This window comes from Carlito syrichta, unplaced genomic scaffold (genome assembly GCF_000164805.1).
Source record: "Carlito syrichta isolate Samal-C Ts95f unplaced genomic scaffold, Tarsius_syrichta-2.0.1 Scaffold126411, whole genome shotgun sequence".
NCBI lineage: Eukaryota > Metazoa > Chordata > Mammalia > Primates > Tarsiidae > Carlito > Carlito syrichta.
In genome coordinates, this window is record NW_007070507.1 from 84,886 (window position 1) to 108,298 (window position 23,413).

The window sequence follows — 23,413 nt, forward strand, 5'->3', positions numbered from 1 at the left end:
GCAGAGCCTCAGCCCCTTCGTCTACCGCCCAGGCCCCACCTGCAGGCACGCCCGCGGACCATCTACCTTCCATGGGTGTGTTGGGGTCTGGACGGTTGGCGAAGACCACGTCCACGTACTCCAACTGCAGTCGTTCCAGAGATGCTTTCAGACCTGCCGAAAGACCAGAGGGGGCATCACTTCTGCCACCACATCTTCATGAACGTAGCTGGGTTCTCCCTGGGCCCGGCTCAGGGAACCAGGTGTGGGGACAAGTGGCCCCGGGCAGCTGGGAGCTTCAGGACAGCCGGGGAGGTTGTGAAATGCCACAGGGAGTGGGGCTCCCTCCCACAGGAAGGTGGCCTGTGACAGAATGAAAGGGGACCCCCTACAGCCCACCCTCCTCCGGGGCCGTTCCTGAGCCTTCTGGTGGCCTGTGTTTCAGCAGGGGCAACTCCGTTACACGTAGAGGGAGGCTACACCTGTCGTCTGTCACATGGAAGGTGACAGTGTCTAAAACACAACTCCCAACTGGTACTTTGAGCAGCTCACAGAGAAACAGGGGAAATGCTGGATTTGGAGGTGAGGAGGGTGGGGCCCAGCAAGGCCCCTAGTGATTTCTCTTTTTGAGTCAGAGTCTCGCTGTCACCCAGCCTGGAGCGCAGTGGTGTACTCATGGCCACTATCACCACAGCCTTGACCTGCTGGGCTCACATGATCCTTCTGCCTCAGCCTTCCAAGTAGCTGGAATCACAGGTGCGCGCCACCATACCCGGCTAATTTTTTAATTTATTGTAGAGACGAAGTCTCACCATGTTGCTTAGGCTATTCTTGAACTCCTGACATCAGATAATCCTCTCACCCCCGCCTCCCAAAGTGCTGGGATTACAGGCATGAGCCACCATGCCTGGCCCCTAGTGATTTTCTTTTTTTTGAGTTGGAGTCTCACTCTGTCGCCTAGACTGGAGCGCAGTGGCCGCTCCCGGCCACCACAGCCTCGACCTGCTGGGCTCCGGTGATCCTTCCGCCTCAGCCTTCCAAGTAGCCAGAATTACAGGCATGCGCTACCACGCCCAGCTGATTTTTTGACTTATTGTAGAGATGAGGTCTCGCCGCCCAGGCAGGTCTTGAACCCGCGGGCTCAGGCAATCCACTCAACTCGGCCTCCCAAAGGGTGATTTTCAACGATGGGAAGACACAGCACAGGGCTAGCCAATCAGCCCCCCCAGCCCACCCAGGCACTCCAAGTGTGTAGCCTGGGTTGTGGGTGCCGCTCTTCCTGGGCTCTTTGGCTTCCCACAGTCCTGGGGGACCCTGAAGTGCATTTTACTGAAGTGCGACACAAGCCTGGGGAAGAGATGCCTCTCGCTTGAGGCCACTCAGCCAGGAAGAGTCCAAGCCTGGAGTGAAACCCAGGCCCATCTGTGTCCAGCCACGGTGCCATCCCACCTCTGTGCAGGGTCCCTGTGCCTGCCTAGGGGGGATGGAGAGGGTCAGGCCAGAGCAGCGGGTGTCCAGGCTGGGCCCTCTGCTGCGTAACCGGTGGGTGGGACCCTGTGCTTTCCTCACTTCGGCGTCCCGGGGTGATCCCGTGGGCTTGGGGCTCTGTCCTGCCGGAGCCCGTTCTCACCTTCTATGATGTGCTTCCTGGAAAGGCCCCTCTCGGTCTCGGCCCTGAAAAACAGGCCGACAGCATGTGGGACGTTGCAGGCGGTTTGGGGGAGCATATTTGTGACGCAACGTTAGGTGGGAAAAGCGGGACGGCAACGCCAGCAGTCCCACTCTGGGGTAAACACCCGAGGCTCTGGGCCCGGAGGGGCCCGGTCGCAGGGCTGGGGGAGGCAGGGTGGCAGTGGGAGACGGGAGTTTTTGTTTCTCAGCTTTACCCTTCTGTTTGGTATGGATTTTAATTAAAAAAAAATGAAGAATGAATCATATTTATAATTCCTACGAACCCAAGTCTGTCCAGCCCCAGGAGGAACATAGAGCCAGACACCTGGAGGCTGGTAGGGAAGACCAGCAGCCCAGGGAGTCTAGAGTGGTTTGGACAGTTCACACGTTTTCTGTGTTTTCCAGAATTTTTATGGCGTTACCTCTGTAGTCAGGAAAAAAAAATTCATGTAAATGAAATTCAAAATTAAATGAGGTCTGAGTAAAAGAAAACTGGGCCAAAGCTTCTTTTCTGCATGTGACGTCTCTTCGGGATGGGCACCAGCCACAGCAGGCAGCTGTTGGGCATGGGGAACAGGAAACGGCCCTGGGCCCAGGCCTGCGCAGGACGAATTCTGAACACCCTCCCTTCTCAAGGACGACTGTGCCCCGCCTCAGCCCCCAGGAGCCTCCTAAATCAGGAGATTCTGAAGAATGTGGTACAGCGGCCACTCGATCCTGGCTAGGGGCATCGCCTGCAACGGCACCTACTTTCCGCCCCAGAAGATCTTGGTGGTGATGACGAGGCTGGACCGTCTGCAGAACAGAAGAGAAGGGAGGGCGTCAGCAGGCCACGCCCTTGGGGGGGTCCTCCCTCATGCCCCACGTCCTCATCTCTCACACGGGTCCTAAAAGCCTTCCCACCTAGGAGCCGGGGCGTGACATGGGAGTTCCTCTGTCACTCAGTGTGTACCACGTGACAAGCCTGGGGTCCCCGTGGAGCGGAGACAGTCACTGGTGCCCCTAATGAGCCATGTCACCAGAAGCCAGGAGGGAGCCGTGGTGCAGGGCATTCGAGGGCTGCATGGACTTGGTCAGAGGGAACGCAGGAGCCCTGGTCCGAGGTCAGGCATGGGCCGGTGGGCAGAGGGCGGACTCTGGGGGGTCCTTGGCATGAGCCGAAGATGGAAAGAGGTGGGGCAAGGGGCCATGCTGTCTGGATCATCCCCTACTAAATGGGACTGGTGTTTCAGGAAATCCGAGTGGGATGCCTGGTGGGGGTGAGCCTGGGGGCAGGACGGAGGCACGGGCAGCCCAGGCCTGGCCACGCTGATGGGTCTGGGTGACTGAGGCTGAGCACGCCGAGGGGGTGGGCTTGAGCAGGGGAAAGGGGAGGAATTCACTTCTCAGGCTTGGGGCCACGGGAAGCAAATGGCTCCGCTCTGGCAGGCTGGGGGGTGATGACAGCCCCTCCCAGCCACGTTTGAAGTTTACCCTTCCCAAGGGAGCATATACCCTCCCCAGGGGGTGACGATGACCTCCCACAGCTGTGTTTCTCTCCCTCCGGGTCAGAAGCTGGTAAGTCAAGGCCAGAGCAGAGAGGCCTCCTCACCACCCACTGCCAAGACCTGGCAGGGGCCATGCTACCCCCAGGCGAGGGGTAGTCCAGTGTGTACCCTGTACATGTCCACCTGTGATGGCCAGGGGATCCGCCAACATGTGCCCTTCCTTTAATTATGGGGTGGGGAGGAATTTATTTCAGGTCCGTTATGCTGAGAAGCGACAACTTTGATGGGGCAAGAGGAGGCATGTCAGGGGTCCAAGTCGGAGGGTGGAGGATGCCAGCAAGGGTGCTGGAGTTCTGAGAGGCGCAGGGCTGGGAAGGGGGCCCAGTTGTGTAACTGCTCCTGACAGCTCTGAAAATAGACATGTGGTCCCCTTTGGATGAGCTATGGCCAGGGGCTGGGGAGCCCCAGAGTGCAGGCGGGGGCTCAGCTCAGCCAGCCCAAGGAGGGGGTGGGACCTCTGTCTGAGAAGGGCCTGCAGGCTCCTGGGATACCAGGGTGAACGGGCTCCCCATCCGCCCCCTTGGGGATCCATCACCTCCTGGGGTGCCAGTCCCGAGGGACACAAAGGCAGCTGGGGTCTGTGCTGGAGGGCTGTCACCGCCCAGGTGAGGGCAATGTATCAGCCCTGAGCTGGGTGGGTGATTTACAGACCTGGGGCCACTGACCAGGGAGGTCTGACACTCATCCCCTAACAGAGAGAACACTGAACTCCAGAGAGCCTGAGACCCTTGCTAATGTCCTGTGCACAGGCGGAGAGTGGGGCCCAATCTGCGTCCACCTGGTGCTGAGTCCCTTCTCTGGTCTCCTGGCTCCCCTGAGCCTTAGCGCTCCAGGCGGAGGAAGAGGCCTTTGCACCCCGTTCCCCGCTGCAGCTTCCACCATGCCAGGCTGTTCAGGGACTTCCCACTTCTAGCTCTTTTTGCACTGAGGCTGCAGTCAGGGACCCTGGCCCTCTGGATCCCTGGGGGTGAGTTGGGACAAGGGGGAGTGGGTGGGTCAGGGTAGGGGTGGGCAATGAAGCTGGTCTCCCCCGACACCTTCCTAAGCGGTCACCTCCTCCTCTCAGAGAACTGAATTTTCCTTTCCACTCCCCAGCAGGTCACATTTGGGGACTGCACAAGGCTGCACAAGGCCTGGGCATCCGTTGTAAATTGACAAGAGCAAACTCCTAAGCTCGTGCTCTTCTCACTGCCAGCGGTCAAAGCCAACACTCCCCCAGACCCTGCCCACCCCACCCAGGAGCCCTTGGGGCCTCTGCCTGTCCCTCGCCTCCTCCCACCCATCCTGGGGACAGAGAGCAGAGACCATGAATAATTACCTCCAACCCTTCTTCTTAATGATGTTTCCTAAGACCACTTCAGCCCTGCAAAATGAAGCAGAGACATGGTAATTTCATTACAGCGTAACCAAAAATCAAACCCAGCCCCACCGTGACCATTGGCCACTTTGGTCCCTCTGTGAACATGCCACTAGGGCCAGCGAGCCAGGTTGTTAATGCCCGCCCTGGCTGGGAGCTCATTCCAGAGAGGCAGGGCCTGAGCCTGGTCAGAAGGGGCTGGGAACACTTGTCACTTCCTCACTGGGGGTGGTTATGGCATGTGCCCTGCAGTTGCTTGCCTGGACAATAATGGCCTACCTCTGGCAGAGACAGAAGAAGCCACTGTCCTGCAAGCAGGCAGGGCCAGCATCCCATTTCCCTGGGGAAATGCCAGGCAACGTTAGGTGGGTGAACTCTCTAGCCAAGGATCTTTTTAAAGAGGTAAATTAAGCCAGGAATGGTGGCTCACGTCTGTAATCCCAGCACTTTGGGAGGCAGAGGTGAGAGGATTGCCTGAGTCCAAGTGTTCGAGAACAGCCTGGACAACTTGGCGAGACCTTGTTTCTACAATAAATCAAAAAAATTAGCTGACTGTGATGGTGCATGCCTATAATTCCAGCTACTTGGAAGTCTGAGGTGGAAGGATCACCTGAGCCCAGCAGGTGAAGGCTCCGGTAGCCGTGAGCATGCCACTGCACTCCAGCATGAGCGACAGAATGAGACTCTGACTCAAAACAAAAACAAAAACACCAAACAGGTAAATTATTCATCAGGCACATCCTCTGCTTTCTGGGACTGTCAACACTCATTCAGGGCCCGAATTTCCAGCACAGCATGTGCATATGCAATATGCGTGTGTGCGTGTGCACACGTGTGTGTGCGCGTGTGGCACGTGTCTGTCCTGTTTCCTGCTTTTGAATAGCAGAGAGGCAGATGCGAGGCTGACCACTGTCTGCCCTGCTTGGCATCACCCTGTGTCTCACATCAAGCTGGGGCTGCCAGGGCACACGCGGGCTGTTCCAGCCTCGCTTGGCATAGAGGGCTGGATTCACTTTTGAGAACTTTCTGCTTGTAGCAGAATGTTTCTGAGCAAAACAACAGACGGAGAATGATCCATACCCTGTGCTACATTCCAATTATAAAGCGCCTGAGTCATCCACTCAGAAATAATGGGCTCTGATTTGCAAGCTGTTTAGCACGCAGTCTGCATGCTCCTCATTTATGGTCAAGATGCACAGAAAACTCCCCCGGCCCGGGCCTTTGCTTGTATTCCTTCGTCTTGGATTTGTTGGACAAAGGATCAGCAACGGAGGAAAAGAGAAGAGCTGGCAGGTGTCCTGGGGCTACAGGAGCTGTAGTGAGTTGACCCATGGCTGTTGCTTGTGGCCCTGGCTATGAATTTACTGGGACTTGTCTCTGTCCAGGGGGACACAGAAATCCTGCAGGTCTCTGGGAAGTGCACAAGTTAGTGTCAGCATGAGAAGCGGGGGCCTCAGACATGTGCTTGGCCGCTACCCCTGGGGCTCCCTCGGGGACCCTTCCCAGAGCAGTTTCTCCCTGCCCATCCCTGGCTCACAGTGCCCAGCCTCCCAGAAGGACGCTGCTGGGCTGAGGTTTCAGCGGGGGCACACAGGCTGGCTAGCTCCAGGCTGGACAGAGAGGCCGCAGTGGCTGAGGGGCCAGGGCAGGGGCTCCTGCAGCAATGGTGACCGGAGGGGAAGCTGCTCCCTGGTCCTCAGTGTTTGGCAAGTGGCTTCCGGGAAGCCCCGAGGCTGCCCGGGACCCAGTGTGCCTGCCCAGCTCGCCAGCTCTGGGAGGCCAGCTTAACAGGGGGGCGTGGAGACAGTGAGTGACATGGAACAGACTGGGACTGCTGTGACATGGAGCGTACAAGTCCCGTCCACAAGGCTGCCTCCTAGATGCTCCCTTGGGCAGCAAAACCCAGGCTGAGGCAGGCCAGTGAAGAGGCTGGGTGCTGCCTGTGGGTGGGCATCAGCACGGGCTTGCTGACTTCTGCCCCTTCATGTTAGCTTGTCTGACTCTGTCTGAAGCGGGTTTCACCCTGATGAGAAGTTGCTGCCTTCTGGAGGGAGTGGGAGGAGCTGCGTCCTTAGGAGGGGCAGAAGGGCTGCTGAGGGGGTTGGGGGAGGTTTGGGAGTCCCAGAGGAGGCCCCCAGGGCTGTTGCTCCCAGGCTCTGGGTGGGGCCTTGGGCAAAGGCTTCAGGGAACTCCCCAGGGCCCACTGAGCAGGTGCCGATGCCACAGCCTCAGGGCACAGCAAGCCAGGCCGCAGCCAGCCTGGCTGACAGGAACTTGGCTCGCCGGCCAGGAGGGGCCAGAAGGAGCAGGGAGAGAGAGCCAGCAAATGATTTCACAAACAAAAGCTGACTTTGGAAGCCCGATGCAGGAGAGTGGATGATTTGATTACAGTCGGCTTTAAAATGGAAGCCAGCAGCCCTGGTTGAAGAGGGCTGAGCTTTTACATAATTGAGTGGGAAGTTCACTGCCAAGATGGGAGCACTCCCCACAGCGCTTGGCCAGAGCCTGGCCTCCCTGGCTCCGAGGGGCCCTGCGTGCCCTGCAGCCTGCATTGCCCAGCAAGACAGGTGCATGAGGCTAATGCAGGTCACCCGTATGTCAAGAAAGCCTGTGACAACAGCTTAATTATGGATCAGCACATCTTTGCATCTTTGGTACCAGAGGGACCGTGGTCCTCCCGCAAGTAAACATGTCCAAGTGTTCTGTCATTCCAGCCCCATGACAGCTTCCAGGCATGGGGTCTCACACCTGTCACCTCAGCACTTTGGGAGGCTGAGGTGAGAGGATTGCCTGAGCCCAGGGGTTCAAGACCAGCCTGGGCAACTTGGCGAGACCTCGTCTCTACAGTAAATCAAAAAATCAGCCGAGCATAGTGGCATGTGCCTGTGGTTCTAGCTACTTGGAAGGCTGAGGTAGAAAACTCACCCGAGCCCAGCAGGTTGGAGGCTGGGGTGGCCGTGAGCATGTCACCGCACGCTAGCCTGGTGACAGAGTGAGACTCTGACTCAAAAAAAAAAAAGACCTCCCAAAGCCATCTAGAGTTTGAAGAAAAAGGCAGAGGGCTTGGGAAGGAGAGTGGCAGGACCCCGGGAGCTGGGTTCCTCCCTGGTGTTCTCACTGCCTTTTCCCATGAGAAAGACACGTACTTGCCAGCCGCATAGACTTCCGCGGTATCAAAGAGGTTGATGCCATTGTCGTAGGCCAAGGTCATAAGCTGCTCTGCCATCTGAAACGAGAAAACCGGCACCGTCCTGCCAGCCCGCGGATGACCCGGGTGCTCTAACCTCATGGCCTGGGAGGCCTCCCTTGTGCCCAGGCCAGGTGTAGACATGGCAGCTCTCAGCAACAGGTCCATCAGTGGATGAAGAGACAGCCTATGGACTGTGAGTTTCTTGAAAGCAGGAAGTCCATCAGTTGGGGACATCACAGGGCTTAACCCCTGTACTGGATTGAATGCTGTTCCCCCATATTCAGGTCCACATGGAACCTAAGAATGGGACCAGCCAGGTATGGTGGCTCATGCCCATAATCCTAGCACTTTGGGAGGCTGAGGTGTGAGAATTGCTTAAGTCCAGGAGTTTGAGACCAGCCTAGGTAACATAGTGAGACTCCATCTCTACAAAAAATATATTAAAAAAAAATTAGCTGGGTGTGGTGGTGTATGCCTGTAGTCCTAGCTACTCAAGAGGGCTGAGGCAGAAGGATCGGCCTGAGTCTGGAAGGTTGAGGCTGCAGTGAGCCATGATCGTGCCACTGCACTCCAGCCTGGGCAACACAGTGAGACCTTGTCCAGAGGACAATAAAAGAATGAGACCTCATTTGGAAACAGGGTCTTTGCACAGGTAATTAGTTAAGATGAGGATAGGCTGGGTGCAGTAGCTCACATCTGCAATCCCAGCGCTTTGGGAGGCCAAGGCGGGAGGATTGTCTGAGCCCAGGAGTTCAAGACCAGCCTGGGCAACTTGGTGAGATCTCATCTCTATAATAAATTAAAAAATTAGCCAGGCATGGTGGCGTATGCCTGTGGTCCTAGCTACTTGGAAGGCTGAGGTGGACGGATTGCCTGAATCCAGCAGGTAGAGACTGCGGTGGCCATAAGCATGCCACTGCACTCCAGCCTGGGTAACAGACTGAGCCTCCGACTCAAAAAAAAGAAGACGAGGTCATACTGCATTAGGGTGGGCGCTAAGTCCTATATGACCGGTGTCCTTATTGGAAGAGAGACACAAGCACAGAGAAATCTAGGTGATGAGGCGGCAGAGGCTGGAGTGATGTATCTACAAGCCAAGGGATGCTGCAGCTACCAGCAGTAGGAGAGCATGGGGCAGATTCTCCCTCAGGGCCTTTGGGAGGAACCTGGAGTTCAGGCCTCTGGCCTCCAGGACTGGGAGAGAAGACACTTCTGTTTTTTTGTTTTTGCTTTTGTTTTTTTGAGTTGGAGTCTCACTCTGTCGCCCAGGCTGGAGTGCAGTGGCATGCTCAAGGCCACTGCAGCCTCCACCAGCTGGGCTCAGGCGATCCTTCCACTTCAGCCTTCCAAGCAGCTGGAACCACAGGCGTGCACAACCATGCCCGGCTAATTTTTTGACTTATTGTAGAGACAAGGTCTCGCCAAGTTGCCCAGGCTGTTCTTGAACCCCTGAATTCAGGCAATTCTATTGCCCCTGCTTCCCAAAGTACTGGGATGACAGGCATGAACCAGCATGCCTGGCCATTTCTGTTGTTTTAAATCATTCAGGTTGTGGCACTTTGCTACGACAGCCCAGGGAAACTCACATAGCCACAGCAAGGCCTGATGGATCTTGCTAGAATGAATATTTTGTTAAAGCCATGGCTGTGATTCCGGCTACACCTTGTTAAGTCCTTCCCAGCAATCATTTGAGGACCATATCGTGACTATTTGTGGGTGGAGAAACTGCCGTCCCACAGCTGGCATGGGGCAGGCTGGGATCCACTCTGGCCTTGGCCAGCGTTTCTTCAACGCCACACGCGCTCAACCCTGAGTGACATGGTGCCGTGGCAGTGCCGTGGCCCCCTTGGACGAATGACTGCCCAATCTAAACACGCCATTGATGGAACTTTGCTCCCTGGCTGCTGTAAGGATGTACTTGTGCTCCAGGGGCAAAGAACAAATTGGCTGTGGGGTGAGACTCAGGAACTGCGGAGTCTCCTGTAAGGGATGGCTCTCACCAAGAGGCAGAGGAGGAAGGGGGAGAACTCTGCCAGCCCTCTGGATTCAGGGCTGCGTTCCTCTGAATCACGCTTCTCCAATCTCAGCTCAGAGCACCAGGCCTCCCTCCCCAGCCACCCCAGAGTGGGTGGATAATTACTTTTGCTTTTTTTTTTTTTTGAGTCAGAGTCTCACTGTCGCCCAGGCTGGAGTGTAGTGGCATGCTCATGGCCACTGCAGCCTCGATCTGCTGGGCTCAGGAGATCCTTCTGCCTCAGCCTTCTGCGTAGGTGAAACCTCAGGCACTGCTACCACCTCAGGCATGTGCCACTACACCCGGTTAATTTTTGATTTATTATAGAGATGAGGTCTCATCAAGTTGCCCAGGCTGGTCTTGAACCCCTGGGCTCGGGCAATCCTCTCGTCTTCGCCTCCCAAAGTGCTGGGATTACAGGCATGAGCCACCACATTCAGCTAGGTGAATACTTCTTAATAACCCTCAAAAACTGTAGGACATGGCTGGGTGGGGTGGTTCACACCTGTAATCCCAGAAATTTAGGGGACTGAGGTAGGAGGATCAAGCTTGAGGCCAGAAGTTTGAATCAGCCTGGACAACGTAGTGAGACCCTCACTCTACAAAAAATTAAAAGAAAAAAAAATAGCTGGGCATGGTGGTGGGTGCCTGTGGTTCCAGCTACTTGGGAGACTGAGGTGGGAGGATCACTTGAGCTCAAGAGTTCAAGGCTATGGTGAGCTATGATCACGCCACTGTACGCCAGCGTGGGCAACAAAGTGAGACCCTGTCTCTAAAATGACGACGATGGAACTTTGCTCCCTGTATCAACTGTAGACAGAAAGCCAGCCAGGTGCAGCTCTCAGAGCTTCTTTCAGAACTGAGTCCAGAAGCCCCAGTTGCCAGGCTAGTCTCCCAACACTTGACCTGAGGCCTTCGCCATGGCTGTCCCCTTGGCCCTGAGTACTCTGTCTCCAGATCCCAGTGTGGCTCACTCCCTCACTTCCTGCTGACCGCCCTGTGCACCACAGGAGCCCACACTCGGCCTCCTTTTCCTACTTCCTTCTTCTCTGTGGTTGACTATAGAAGGGCTCCCTGAAGTGTCAGGTCCTGGAACCCGGAAAGCCACCTTCGGTAGAAAAAGGGACTTTGCAGCCGGGTGCAGTGGCTCATGCCTGCAATCCCAGCACTTTGGGAGGCGAAGGCGAGAGGATTGCTTGAGTCCATGGGTTTGAGACCAACCTGGGCAACGTGGCGAGACCTCATCTCTACAGTAAATGAAAAAAAGTAGCTGGACATGGTGGCAGGCACCTCTAGCTCCAGCTACTTAGAAGGCTGAGCTGGAAGGATCACCTGAGCCTAGCAAGTCGAGGCTGTGGTGGTGGTGAGCGTGCCACTGCACTCCAGCCTGGATGACAGAGTGAGACTCTGACTCAAAAAAAAAAAAAAGGGGACTTTGCAATGGGATTAAGTTAAGGATCCTGGGATGTGGAGATTGTCCTGGATTATCTAAGTGGGCCCTGAATGCCGTCACTAGTGATTTTAGGAGAGGGAGGCAGAGAGAGTTGACACAGACAGAAGCGGGGAAGGGATTGATCACAGGGGCAGAAGTGATGCGGTCCCAAACCAAGGAATGCCAGCAGCGTGAGCTGAAGAGATCAGGAATGATTCTCCCAGAGGCCCCAGTGGGAGCGCAGCCACCGTGGGAGCTCACTTACTCTCCACAGCGCTTTAACCACCAGAGATGACAACAGGCAGAAAGGCAGAAAGGGCAGGGACTGGCACTGGGCAGGGGCTTGGAGATCATGAGCTCAGTGGAGACCATCCTCGAGCTGGCTCTGGTGGCCCCCAGAACAGCCGCTCCGAATGACTCCCATGGCCCTGGCTACTCCTGGCTCTGCTCTGCCATCTGGGAGGCCATGCCCTTCTGCTCACAGACTAAGAACAAAGGGCTTGACAGACTCGAGCTGGACCCAGACACACCTGGCTCCCTCCACGCAGGAGGAAAGCCCGGCCAAGCCGCAGAGGCCTGTGGCCACCACAGACCCTGGGTGCCCACCACGTGGCAGGATCAGCAGCCTCTGACTCAGGGGACGTCACCCTAACCTCATCTGTCCCTCAGCAGAGAGGAAGACATGAATGTGGCTCCAGTGACACCCAGGACAAGCCCTTGGAGGACCAGAGGCATGAAGGCACATGAGGGATCAGAGTAAGGGCCGGGCCTGTTTATTTTTTACGGCCATGATTTGGGTGTAATTCTTCTTCCGAGTTTTTCTGTGTGAATATACATTAGCGAATTGCAACTCTAACGTACAGACTGCATGTACACTATGTGCTCCATTAGCTCTCTTTTGGATCTTTCCTGCGTTGTTCTTCAAAACATAACTTTTTTTTTTTGAGTTTCACTCTGTCACCTAGGCTAGAGTGCAGTGGCACACTCACGGCCACTGCAGCCTCGACCTGCTGGGCTCAGGTGATCCTTCCTCCTCAGCCTTCCAAGCAGCTGGATCTACAGGTGTGCACTACTATGCCAGGCAATTTTTCGATTTATTGTAGAGATGAGGTCTCGGCAAGTTGCCCAGGCTGGTCTCAAACCCCTGAGCTCTGGCAATCCTCTCACCTTGGCATCCCAAAGTGCTGGGATTACAGACTTGAGCCACTGCACCCAGTCAAAAACATGACTTCTAAGACTTCCACTCTGTAGAGGCATCCTGGTTTACTTCACGGGGCCTTTATTTGGGGACTTTTTGATTTTTTCCAGTGCCAAAGTCCCAGGCAGTGAAGTCAGAAGGACTCTCGGGAGACAGGCGTGCCACCTCTCTGTCACCCCTCCTGGGGGACAAAGAATCCATTCCCCTCCAGTAGAGTTACCCCAGAGCTTTGCGCTGGCCATGAGCTTTGAGGTAAAGAGCCCTGGGTGGGGTCCCCTTCACCACCCGCCAGGCCTGTGGTCTCCACACCTGCTTCCTTCTCAGAGCAACCTTTTTTTTTTTTATTTTTAATTTTCTATAGAGACAAGGTCTTGCTATGGCTGTCCAGGCTGGCCTTGAACTCCTGGGTTCAAGTGATCTTCCAGTCTTGGCCTCCCAAAGTGCCGGGCTTACAGGCATGAGCTGTTGCACCAGCCTTCAGAGGTGCCCTTGAACTGAGAATAACACCTGCCTCCCTGGCTGTCAGAGGGTAAAGTGAGATAATAGAGAAAGCTTCCCAGCTTCTACTCTGTCTACATTTGTAGATCCCAACCTGTCTTGAACACATGCTCTGACAAGCGTTTTCTACCCGAGCAGCCGGGTGAGGTCGCAGAAAGGGCACCGCGCAGGAGGGCTGGAAACCTGACGCCCACCGCAGTCGCTCCCAGCGGCCACGTGATCTTGGGCTTACTCGCACTGTCTGCTTCCTTGTTGACTCTATGTGATTTGGCCGAGACGGTGTCCTATCAATTGTGGACTCCACATCATGCCGTGTGAGGCTGATGACACTCCAGCCTCACTGGGCAGTTCCTTCCACTCCTGGGCAAGTTTTCGATTCATCCCTGGTGGAACAGGGTTGAGCTGTTGTCTGCAGGACAGCCCTGCAGATCCTGGCGGACAGCTGCTGTGACCCCACGGAACAGGGGCTGCCAAATCTCTTTTGTAAAGGGCCAGAGAGTAAATACTTTAAGCTTCGCGTGTCAGACAGTCTCTTGCAATTACTCAGCTCTGTCCTCGGTGTGTGAAAGCAGCCATGGATAGTGGGTGTGGCTATGTGCTAATAAACCTTTATTTACAGGAAAAGGCTGGGGAATTCATAGAGACAGAAGCAGATTCCAGGTTACCAGAGGCTGGGAGGTTTTTGCTCAAGGGCACAGAACTTCTGATTGAGGTGATGAAAAATTTTGAAAATAGGGTAATGGTTATATAGCAAGGTGAATATACTTGGTGCCACTGAACTGTGCACCCAAAAAATGGTTAAAATGATACATTTTATGTTTCACCTATTTAATAGAAAATTTAAAATTTGGTTCGACTGAATTCAACCAACCAATTCGACTGGATGCTGGGCCAACAGCAGCCTAGGCATCTTGGCCCGGGCCCTCATACTTGACATATTGATTTTTTTTTTTTTTTTTGACGCTACCTGTAGGATTTAACACGAAAGTTCTTCTTGCTCCTTCACACAGTCATTTCCACCTGCCACAATCTTTCAGAACCCTGACTCTGTCATCTATTTGAAATGAATGAAATATAAATATCTAATCTGAAAAACCTGTAATAACCTGTAATAGCTAGCTTGACATAAGTAACTCCATTTTGTAACAGATCTTCTGTTAACCTAGAAATAACCCCCTTATGTAACTTTCCCATAATTATATTGCACACCCACATTCCTATGCCCCTAGGTGCGCAGATTCTGTAGCTCTTTGTACCCCTTTGCAATCAAATGTTTTGCCAAGGAATATTAATCAAACTGTACAACTTATATAACTTTATATACCCCCCCGCGTACTTTGTTTGGAGCTGAGAGTTCTTTGGACACTAGTCTGCTCTTGGTCATCGGCATCAATAAAGGATTCAAAATTTGACCCTCTCTGCGTGTTGGCATTGTTTCTCACAATCCAGTTATAACATTTGGAGGCCCCAGTGAGAAGGTCGCCAACCTTGGGAGGCGGCCTTGCTCTGGCTCTCCCTGGTTTGGTGGAGGAGTTATAGGGGAGGCATAAAATGCATATGATTTTAACAATTAACAATAATATTAGCTGGGCTCGGTAGCTCAGCCTGTTTTGTTTGTTCTGTTTGTGGTCTTGAGTCATGCCAGGGCCCCATAACCTCTCATCTGGCTCAGAGGGAGAAGGAGTGACCGATGATTTCCTCCTGCTTCAAAAATTCCAGAGTCTGCCTGCATTCTCCTTGCAGGTAAGAATCTGTTTAATCTGTATGTGGCCACAACTCTGTAAAGTAGGATGGAGCCTGACGTGGTCGCTCTCTCAGACCAAGACGTTGGTAGAACAGTGTCTCGGTTTAGTATTTGGTTTCTGTTTGGGTACCCGCTTTGACTTCTGATTGCTTATGACGTTGGCCCCTTTCCATTCTTTGCATCCTTGCTGTGCTCTTTGCTACAGGGCTTGCTTCTGATAAACCTCAAGATGGACATTTAGGCTATAAACTTTTATTAGCCTTTGCTTATCTCTTTGTAATTGGAGGTCTGCCTCTCATCAGGGCCTACTGTGATTTACTGGTTTTTAACAATATGGGGTCTAAGGCCTCCAAGCCTACAAATCTCCTGGACTGTATGTTAAGAAACTTCTCTGTCAGGTTCACAGAGAATTATGGAGTACGTCTCTCAAAGGGCAAGCTCTGGACCCTCTGCAAAATCGATTGATAATGTTGGATGACCCTCTACAGGGTCTCTGGATGTTCATATTACTTGGGTTGAATTTGTTTTGTTTGTTCTGTTTGTGGTCATAATTCTGTTTTCTGGTTTCAGAGTTCTGATTTTTATTTGTTTAGTTTTCTCTAAGTTTGTTTTGTCTTTCTTTCTCCCTTTTTCATTGGTATTGGTCATACAGTTCAGCCAGTTCTAACTAAAAATGTAAAAATCATTTAAACCTGCACAGTTTTTATTGAACTGCCTACTGGGACAAAGTTTAGCCATGCAAGCTGGTTCCAATTTTGTCAGAAATATAATTTAAATTTAGATATCTTAAAAATAATAATAATAAACTTGTTGCTGTTTCTTGGCTGAAATTTAAAGAAAAAGGTTTTTAAATTTAGATTTGTTTAATTATGTTTACACGCATACCTGTTATGTTTTGTCCAACATGCTACCAAATTGTCTTTCAAGTAAATGAGTACTCATAAAATGCATATGATTTTAACAATGGCATGCTACTAAATTGTCTTTCAAGTAAATGAGTACTCATAAAATGCATATGATTTTAACAATTAACAATAATATTAGCTGGGCTCGGTAGCTCAGCCTGTAATCTCATGCTTTGGGATGCTGAGGTGAGTGGATTGCCTGAGCCCACGGGTTCGAGACCCGCCTGGGCAACTTGGCGAGACCTCATCTCCACAATGAATCAAAAATTAGCCGGGCGTGGTAGCGCGCGGCTGTAGTTCCGGCTACTTGGAAGGCTGAGGTGGAAAGATCGCTGGAGCCCAGCAGGTTGAGGCTGTGGTGGCTGGGAGCGGCCACTGCACTCCAGTCTGGGTGACAGAGTACAGAGTGAGACTCCAACTCAAAAAATAAAAATAAAAAAATAAAAATATATCTTAAAAACTGTCAACATACATTTTGTCAAATGTTATAAAATTACAAGCCTAGCCAAGACCAGGATAATCTCTATTTATATAAGTGCTCTAAGTATGACTAATTTATTTATTTATTTATTTTTTGAGTTGGAGTCTCACTCTGTTGCCCAGACTGGAGTACAGTGGCACGCTCCCGGCTACTGCAGCCTCGACCTGCTGGGCTCCGGCGATCCTTCTGCCTCAGCCTTCTGAGTAGCCAGAATTACAGGCATGCGCTACCACACCTGGCTGATTTTTTTTGATTTATTGTAGAGATGAGGGCTCACCAAGTTGCCCGGGCGGGTCTCGAACCCACGGGCTCAGGCAATCCACTCACCTCGGCCTTCCAAAGCGCTGGGATTACAGGCTGAGCCACTGAGCCTGGCCAAGTATGACTAATTTAAAAATTGTTGGTTCTAAACCGCTAAACTTTCTGAATTATCAGTAAAATGCTAAAAACTGATTGGCCAGGAAATAGTTTTCATAAGTAATTAAGCAAGCTGCTATAAATAAATTTAAAAAATGAATAAAACAATGCTTATGGGTAGACTCTTCATGTGATTTAAAAAAATTCAAAATTATTTTAAAGGTCCATTAAGTGCCAGAGTTATTTTCAATTAAAAAAGGAGCTATAATATAAAAAAATACAGGGACAACAGAGTCCAAGCATGTCATTGTCAATGGTATGTAAAAATCTAGATAAGAATCACAAAGGGGAATTTATGAAGAAAAAAAATCTTGGTATATAATCAAGTTAGTTATAATTTTTTTTCTCCTGTTTTACTGCTGTTATGACTTAAAAGATAGTGCAAATTTGCTAACAGTCATTTGTAATTGCTAACAGTTAACTGTAATTTTAATTTGTTTTTCCACCCAAACTTGCAAGTGCTCTAATAAATTTTATTTCCAACTTTACCATGTGTTAACACATTAATGTTAAATAGCACCACTATTTGTTATATCAGGCTTGCTAAAGTTGTATTTTATAAACAAAAGAATACATCACCTGTTGTGCCTAATTAGCACCCTCTTATAAAACAGGTAAAGCTTTAAATGCTAAACACCTTCCATAACATAATAAGGTTTAAAAAACTGGCCTACACCTAGTACATCTGCCAGATAGGTAAGGTACTGGGTTACTCTATGTGAGCACAGTAAAAATGAGAACTGATCACTCTCACCTAGTTGCTAGTTCTAGTTGTAAGGTGTGGACAATTTGTGCCTTGCAACTGAAACTACAATTTAGTAATTTTTAAAGGTTCTTAACAACTTCGCCTGTTCATAATTTTAAATAAGTAGGGACAGATCATTACACATCCATGTGGTCTGTTCACTCTAAAGGGCTTTGCATCAGACTGTCACAAAGAGATGGTTAAAAAGTTTCATATGTATAGCCTATTAAAAAACAATGAGCTTTTAAGTTCTTTTAACTAAAAAAAACCAGTGTCAGCATGGAGGGCAGCAGAACCAGAGGGCCAAAGAGGCACCTCAATTGGAGTCACAATTAGTGACCAAAACTCCAAGTGCCCATCAAAGACCTGGTAAAAACAAACCTGCTAAGGGGATGGTGTCCATTGCTCATGGGTACAGCCTGTGGGGGCACTAGAAACATAGTTGTCCCAAAGAGGCCTAACCTCCTGGACCTTGTCCACTGTACAGGCCAAAGATCCATTGGGAAGCAGGTGCACTCTCTTCTGAAGAGAGGAGAGAACACTTGGCTCACAAATAATGGCCACCTATGGAGGCTTGCAAACCTGCTAAACTGTCTGGCTCACCATCACCCCAACAACCCCCTCCCCAGGTAAACCAGGGTGCTGGAACCCAATTAATTTTTTAAATTTAACACAGGTGCCAGCCTTTTGGTCCTGACCATCCATGTTGAAATCACATAGCTTTATCCAAAAGAATTTTATCCTCTACACATCAGAGGGGAAAGGATAGCCTTGGGGCTGCTAGGACAAAAGCACAATCCAGCCCAAGGACAAAAATATGGTCCAGATATAAAGGCAGTAACATACTCATCTAAACAATTGGACAATACAACAAAAGGGTGTTGCCTTTGGACCCTAGCAGCCACTGCCACACTAACTTAAAAAAAACTAATAAAATTACTTGTATGCTATCTATATTTTTGTTCTATAATAAAATAACTGGTTATTAAAAAAATAAAGGGACTGTATTTCCTTATTAAAGTACTACTATAGATAATTTACAAAAAATATTTCAACTTACATTGATAAATTAAATGCTTCAGATAGAACTACTTTCACTTTTCTAGCACTGTTTCTGGAACAATGGCCTTTTTCATCATTGTTTGCCTAATAGTTTTTGCCTGTGCTTTCACTTGGTATTTTATTAAATCCAAATAATATTCAGATAAGGTCCCACTGTTTCCTATGTGTGCCCTTAGAAATAAACAGGTAGGGGACATCTTAACGGCCCACCTCAGCAGAAAAAAATTACAGAAGACTGATCTTCACCCTGGTTCCCAAAATCATAAAAATATTTCCAAGAGCAGAAATGGGAAATAAAAGGACAGATCAAAAGCGAGAAGCCATTTTAATTTTGCTCCTAAACCTTACCACAATAATAAAAATAGAGGCTGTGTCCTCAAAAAAAAAAAAAAAAAACCCTAGGTAAAAAAAATTACTTTGCCAACTTTGTCTTTTTAGAAACCCGACTTCTCAAGTATAGCCCGTATTAACCCATTCCAATGCACCCCTTCCTTAAAAAATTACCAATCAGTCTCTGTTAAAGTATCTCCAGTCTCTACAACAGGTCCAGGCAACTGTATACTCCAGTATTCGTGCTGTCTTGCCCACTCTGTCCTCCAGACCTTGTCATCCATTCCAGCCCGACGACCTGGTTTTCTTCAAAAAGTTCCAGAAAGAAGGACTAACTCCTGCCTGGAAGGGGTCATCCTCACCACTCCAACAGCAATCAAGGTCAATGGGTACCAGCCTGGATTCACCACACCCGAGTCCAAAGGGCCAGGGAAACTGACCTAACTCCACCAGTTCATGTCATTGACTGTGCTGCAATGGCAAGGGACCCCAAATATGCACTCCCTCATTCAACAAGGGAAAACAGCCACCATTCAGCCAACTGGACTGCAACGAAAGACTCCAAGAACCCTCTCAAGGTCACCTTTCGACGGACATCTAAACTGTGAGAATCAAACAGACTGGTTGCTAATTTCTTTACATATGTTGTACTCAGCCTTTACCTCTTGTTTCTGTAATCCCACTTGTTTTGGGTTTTGGCATAGGACTGCTTACTGATTGAAAATGTGGCAAAATGTCCCTGTTAATGCTATGCTCATGCTAAGTTTAACTGGGTTTATTTTTACTTGAAGAGTCCTAAAGGCGCCCTGTGCTCTTTTTCCCTAACATCTTTCACAACAGGAGAGGTCCTAGCTATCCAAAACTGGACCCACGGTTCATTCCCGGTCCAGTTTAAGGTAAACCTTCTTGACCTGCTACAAATAGAAAAAAATGGCTATCTGGAAACCTGTACAACAGACAAAACCCTTACTACACTGAATTATGTACACATTGAGCAACCCCCAATTATGTAAGGGATGTAAACTTTTATCTCTGCCCCACTGACCACAGCTGTAATCGGGACAACGACTTCTTTTGCCCAGACTGGATATGCATTATCATTGCAACTTACAGTGGGGGCCTAATAACATATCTAAAATCACCCTTTGGTCAAATGCTGGCCCAGAACGGCCTATACACATAAAGGTTACTAATTCTCTCCATTTTTCCTGGAGTACAGAAAATACCTGGGGTATACAACTTTACATGAATGGTTACGACCTGGGCGCCTTACTCACTATCTGACGGCACACATTTGCCTACAAAGCCGTGGCCAAACCAATAGGGCCGTTGGCAGAGCGGAAAAATCCCTTGTTGGGTTACCACCAGCTTCCGTCTCAGCCTCTGCCATCTGCCAAGCCACCACCCTGGGTTCACCTCAACAGCTTCCAAGACTGGCCCACCGACTCCCCAGTCTTTTTCTTATGTTAATTAATATGCACCGTCAACTTAAACGCCACTATGCCCCAGTAGGCATCAGATTGCTGGCTCTGCTTAAAACCAAAACCCCCATACTACGTGGGTCTAGGAGTTGAAACTCCTATCATCAGCAACGCAGACGAAAGCAAATGTTGTCCAGAAATGGTTCACATTACTCTAAGTGATGTAACTGGTAAAGCCTCCTACCTTATAACTCCAGGTTTCAATCTAACAATTTCTCCATTCTCTGAGATTTGTAACTTATCCATCACCCTAACCATGGCCGAATCCATGGCCTACGTGGCCCCTGCCAACACCTGGTTAGCTAGTTCTACAGGTCTTACAGGTGCTACTACCAAAAGGTTAATTAATCAGTCTACTTTATATACTACTGTTCATGTGTTACCTCAGGTTTATGCTTATAGTGGTCCCAGAGAAGCTCTTCTACTCAATCCCCCTGGTCTTCCAATTGCTCGTTCAAAACACACTGTTCCCTTTGTTAGTACCTGCCTTAGTCAGGCTAAGTGTGGCAGGAACAGTTGCAATCGGCATCGCTGCTCTGGTTTGTGGAAAACTGGGTCTCTCTAACCTTGCCCAAGAAATTAATGCTGACCTAGGTAACCTACTATTTGCCATGAACCAACTCCATGAACAGGTAAAATCCCTGGCTGAAGTTATCCTCCAAAATTGTAAAGGCCTAAACTTACTTTTTCTATCCCAAGACCTTGGAGAAGCTTGTTCCTTTTATGCCAAAAAATCTGGGGTTATTAAAGATATTCTTCAAAAAGTCCGAGAAAATTTAGACAAATGACAAAAAAACAAAAACATAATAAATCCTGGTTCTAAGTCTTGTGTAATTGGAACGCATGGTTAACAACTCTTGTCACTAGTCTAATTGGACCCCTCCGTCTATTTATTGGTTCCTACATAATTAATTGGATTATCCATTTTGTCAAACAACGAATCAGTTCTGCAAAACTTCTGTATATGAGACCCCAGTATAATAATATACTTCTGACTGATGAGTCAAGGCATTGACTCATAAACAAGTAAAAGGGGGGAATGAAATGAGTGAAATATAACATATCTAATCTGAAAAACCTGTAATAACCTGTAATAGCTAGCTTGACATAAGTAACTCCATTTTGTAACAGATCTTCCATGTTAACCTAGAAATAACCCCCTTATGTAACCTTCCCATAATCATATTGCACACCCACATTCCCGTGCCCCTTGGTACTTGGGAACTCCCTAGATGTACAAATTCTGTAGCTATCTGTACCCCTTCGCAATCAAATGTTTTATATACCCCATTCACTTTGTTTGGGGCCGAGAGTTCTTTGGACACTAGTCCGCTCTCAGTGCTGGCGTCAATAAAGGACTCATAATTTGACCCTCTCTGCGTGTTGGCGTCATTTCTCGCAATCTGGCTATAAAATATTTATCCTCTGTTCTTCCAGCTTGGTGTCATCTAGCAATTGACCTCCAATGTCTTCACACATTTCACTGTGCTCCTGATGGAACACCGCGAGGCCAGGGCCGACCGGGGCCTGCTGGGACTGCCATCAGACCATTAATCCCAGCTCTTGGGGTGTGAGTGGTCTGTGGGTGACAAAGTCACCTCATCAGATGGTTCTTTTCCACCCACCTCTCTTTATCTTTCCTACGAGGAAGTCACACGCTGTGCAGCTGATGCTGTTTGGAAATGAAGTTCACCCTTCCATGACATCCTTATACCTACGTTCTAGTAACCGCATCAATGGGAGCTGAGTTGGGCAAGGCTTATTTGGAGTGAACCACGTGGGCTCTGGGGCTGCAACTGACTGGTCTGGTGGGCTAAAGTAAGACAATTGCCCGACTGTGCCCTACCATAGTCCATACCCAGCAACCTCAAGCAAGAGGCAGATGGTTCAGCAACCAGCCACTTTCTTAAAGATGAAAATAGCCAAAACATGAGCAACAGGCATTTACATTCTGAGAGAAGTAAAGTTTTTCCTGGGAAAACTAATAGGCTGATCACAGTCAAGAAGGTCTCAACATGCTTAATACTTTTTTTTTTTTGAGTCGGAGTCTCACTCTGCCACCTAGGCTGGAGGGCAGTGACATGCTCATGGCCACCGCAGCCTTGAACTCCTGAACTCAAGGTGATCCTTCCTCTTCAGTCTTCCAAGTAGCTGGAACTACAGGCATGTGCCACCATGCCCGGCTAAATTTTCTTGATTTATAGTAGAGATGAGGTCTTGCCAAGTTGCCCAGGTTGGTCTCAAACCTGTGGGCTCAGACAATCCTCTCACCTTGGCCTCTCAAAGTGGTGGGATTATAGGTGTGAGTCACCATGCCCAGCCACTTATTAGTTTTATTTATTTATTTATTGAGTTGAAGTTTCGCTCTGTCGCCCAGGCTGGAGTGCAGTGGCATACTCACGGTCACCCCAGCGTTGACCTGCTTGGCTCTGGCGATCCTTCTGCCTCAGCCTTCCAAGTAGCCAAACTACAGATATGTGCTACCACACCCGGATAATTTTTTTTTTTAATTGTAGAGATGATGTCTTTCCAAGTTTTCCTGGCTGGTCTTGAATCCCTGGGTTCAGGCAATCCTCTCGCCCTGGCCTCCCAAAGTGCTGGGATTACAGGCAAAGCCACTGAGCCTGGCACACTTATTAGTTTTTAAATGCAACCTCCCCACCAGCAATTAGGGCAGGCATGAGAGCCGCCCCTCATGCAGATGCCTTGCGCTCTCTGAGCAAACGTCACTGTTCTCGCTGAAGATGCCTCCTCGCTGTCTAGAAGCCCACACTAGCCTGGGAACTGCTGTCCTGCTCCTTCTGAGGCACAGGGCACAGGCAGCACACAGCTGGCTTTTCCTTAAAGTGCTCACCTTTGCACCCCAAAGGTCACACGTCCCAGTTAACATGTTTGATGGCCACGTACACAATTCACCATGATTAGGGGAAACATGCAATCAGGAGTTTAGGGAGGTGTAAATCCACCCAGATTCTTTAGCTCCCAGCAACAGTTGCAGAAGCTGCATTCTTTTTTTTTTTTTTTTGAGTTGGAGTCTCACTCTGTCGCCCAGACTGGAGTGCAGTGGCCGCTCCCGGCCACCGCAGCCTCGACCTGCTGGGCTCCGGCGATCCTTCCGCCTCAGCCTTCCGAGTAGCCGGAATTACAGGCGTGCGCTACCACACCCGGCTGATTTTTTGATTTTATTGTAGAGATGAGGTCTCGCCTGCCCAGGCGGGTCTCGAACCTGCGGGCTCAGGCAATCCACTCACCTCAGCCTCCCAAAGGCGCGGGATTACAGGCTGAGCCACCGAGCCCGGCTAGAAGCTGCATTCTTAATGACCTGCCCAGGTGCTTGCTGAAGTTTCTAACTCATGTGGGTG

The 23,413-nt window shown here is 50.1% G+C and overlaps 1 protein-coding gene across 5 annotated transcripts in view; it reads right to left on the reverse strand.

Moving 5' to 3' along the window:
- The window catches only part of KCNAB2 (potassium voltage-gated channel subfamily A regulatory beta subunit 2), a 106,380-nt gene that overhangs the window by 11,389 nt on the left and 71,578 nt on the right, over window positions 1-23,413 (reverse strand). For 4 of the 5 annotated variants that reach the window (XM_008048576.2, XM_021707793.1, XM_008048575.1 and 1 more), the window contains 5 exons: window positions 7,701-7,780; window positions 4,516-4,560; window positions 2,401-2,445; window positions 1,610-1,653; window positions 67-153 (listed from right to left, as the gene is read on the reverse strand). In XM_008048576.2, coding sequence (XP_008046767.1) covers window positions 67-153; window positions 1,610-1,653; window positions 2,401-2,445; window positions 4,516-4,560; window positions 7,701-7,780 — 301 coding nt within the window. The remainder of the gene's footprint in view (window positions 1-66; window positions 154-1,609; window positions 1,654-2,400; window positions 2,446-4,515; window positions 4,561-7,700; window positions 7,781-23,413) is intronic. The other variant, XM_021707795.1, reaches the window with a different exon arrangement.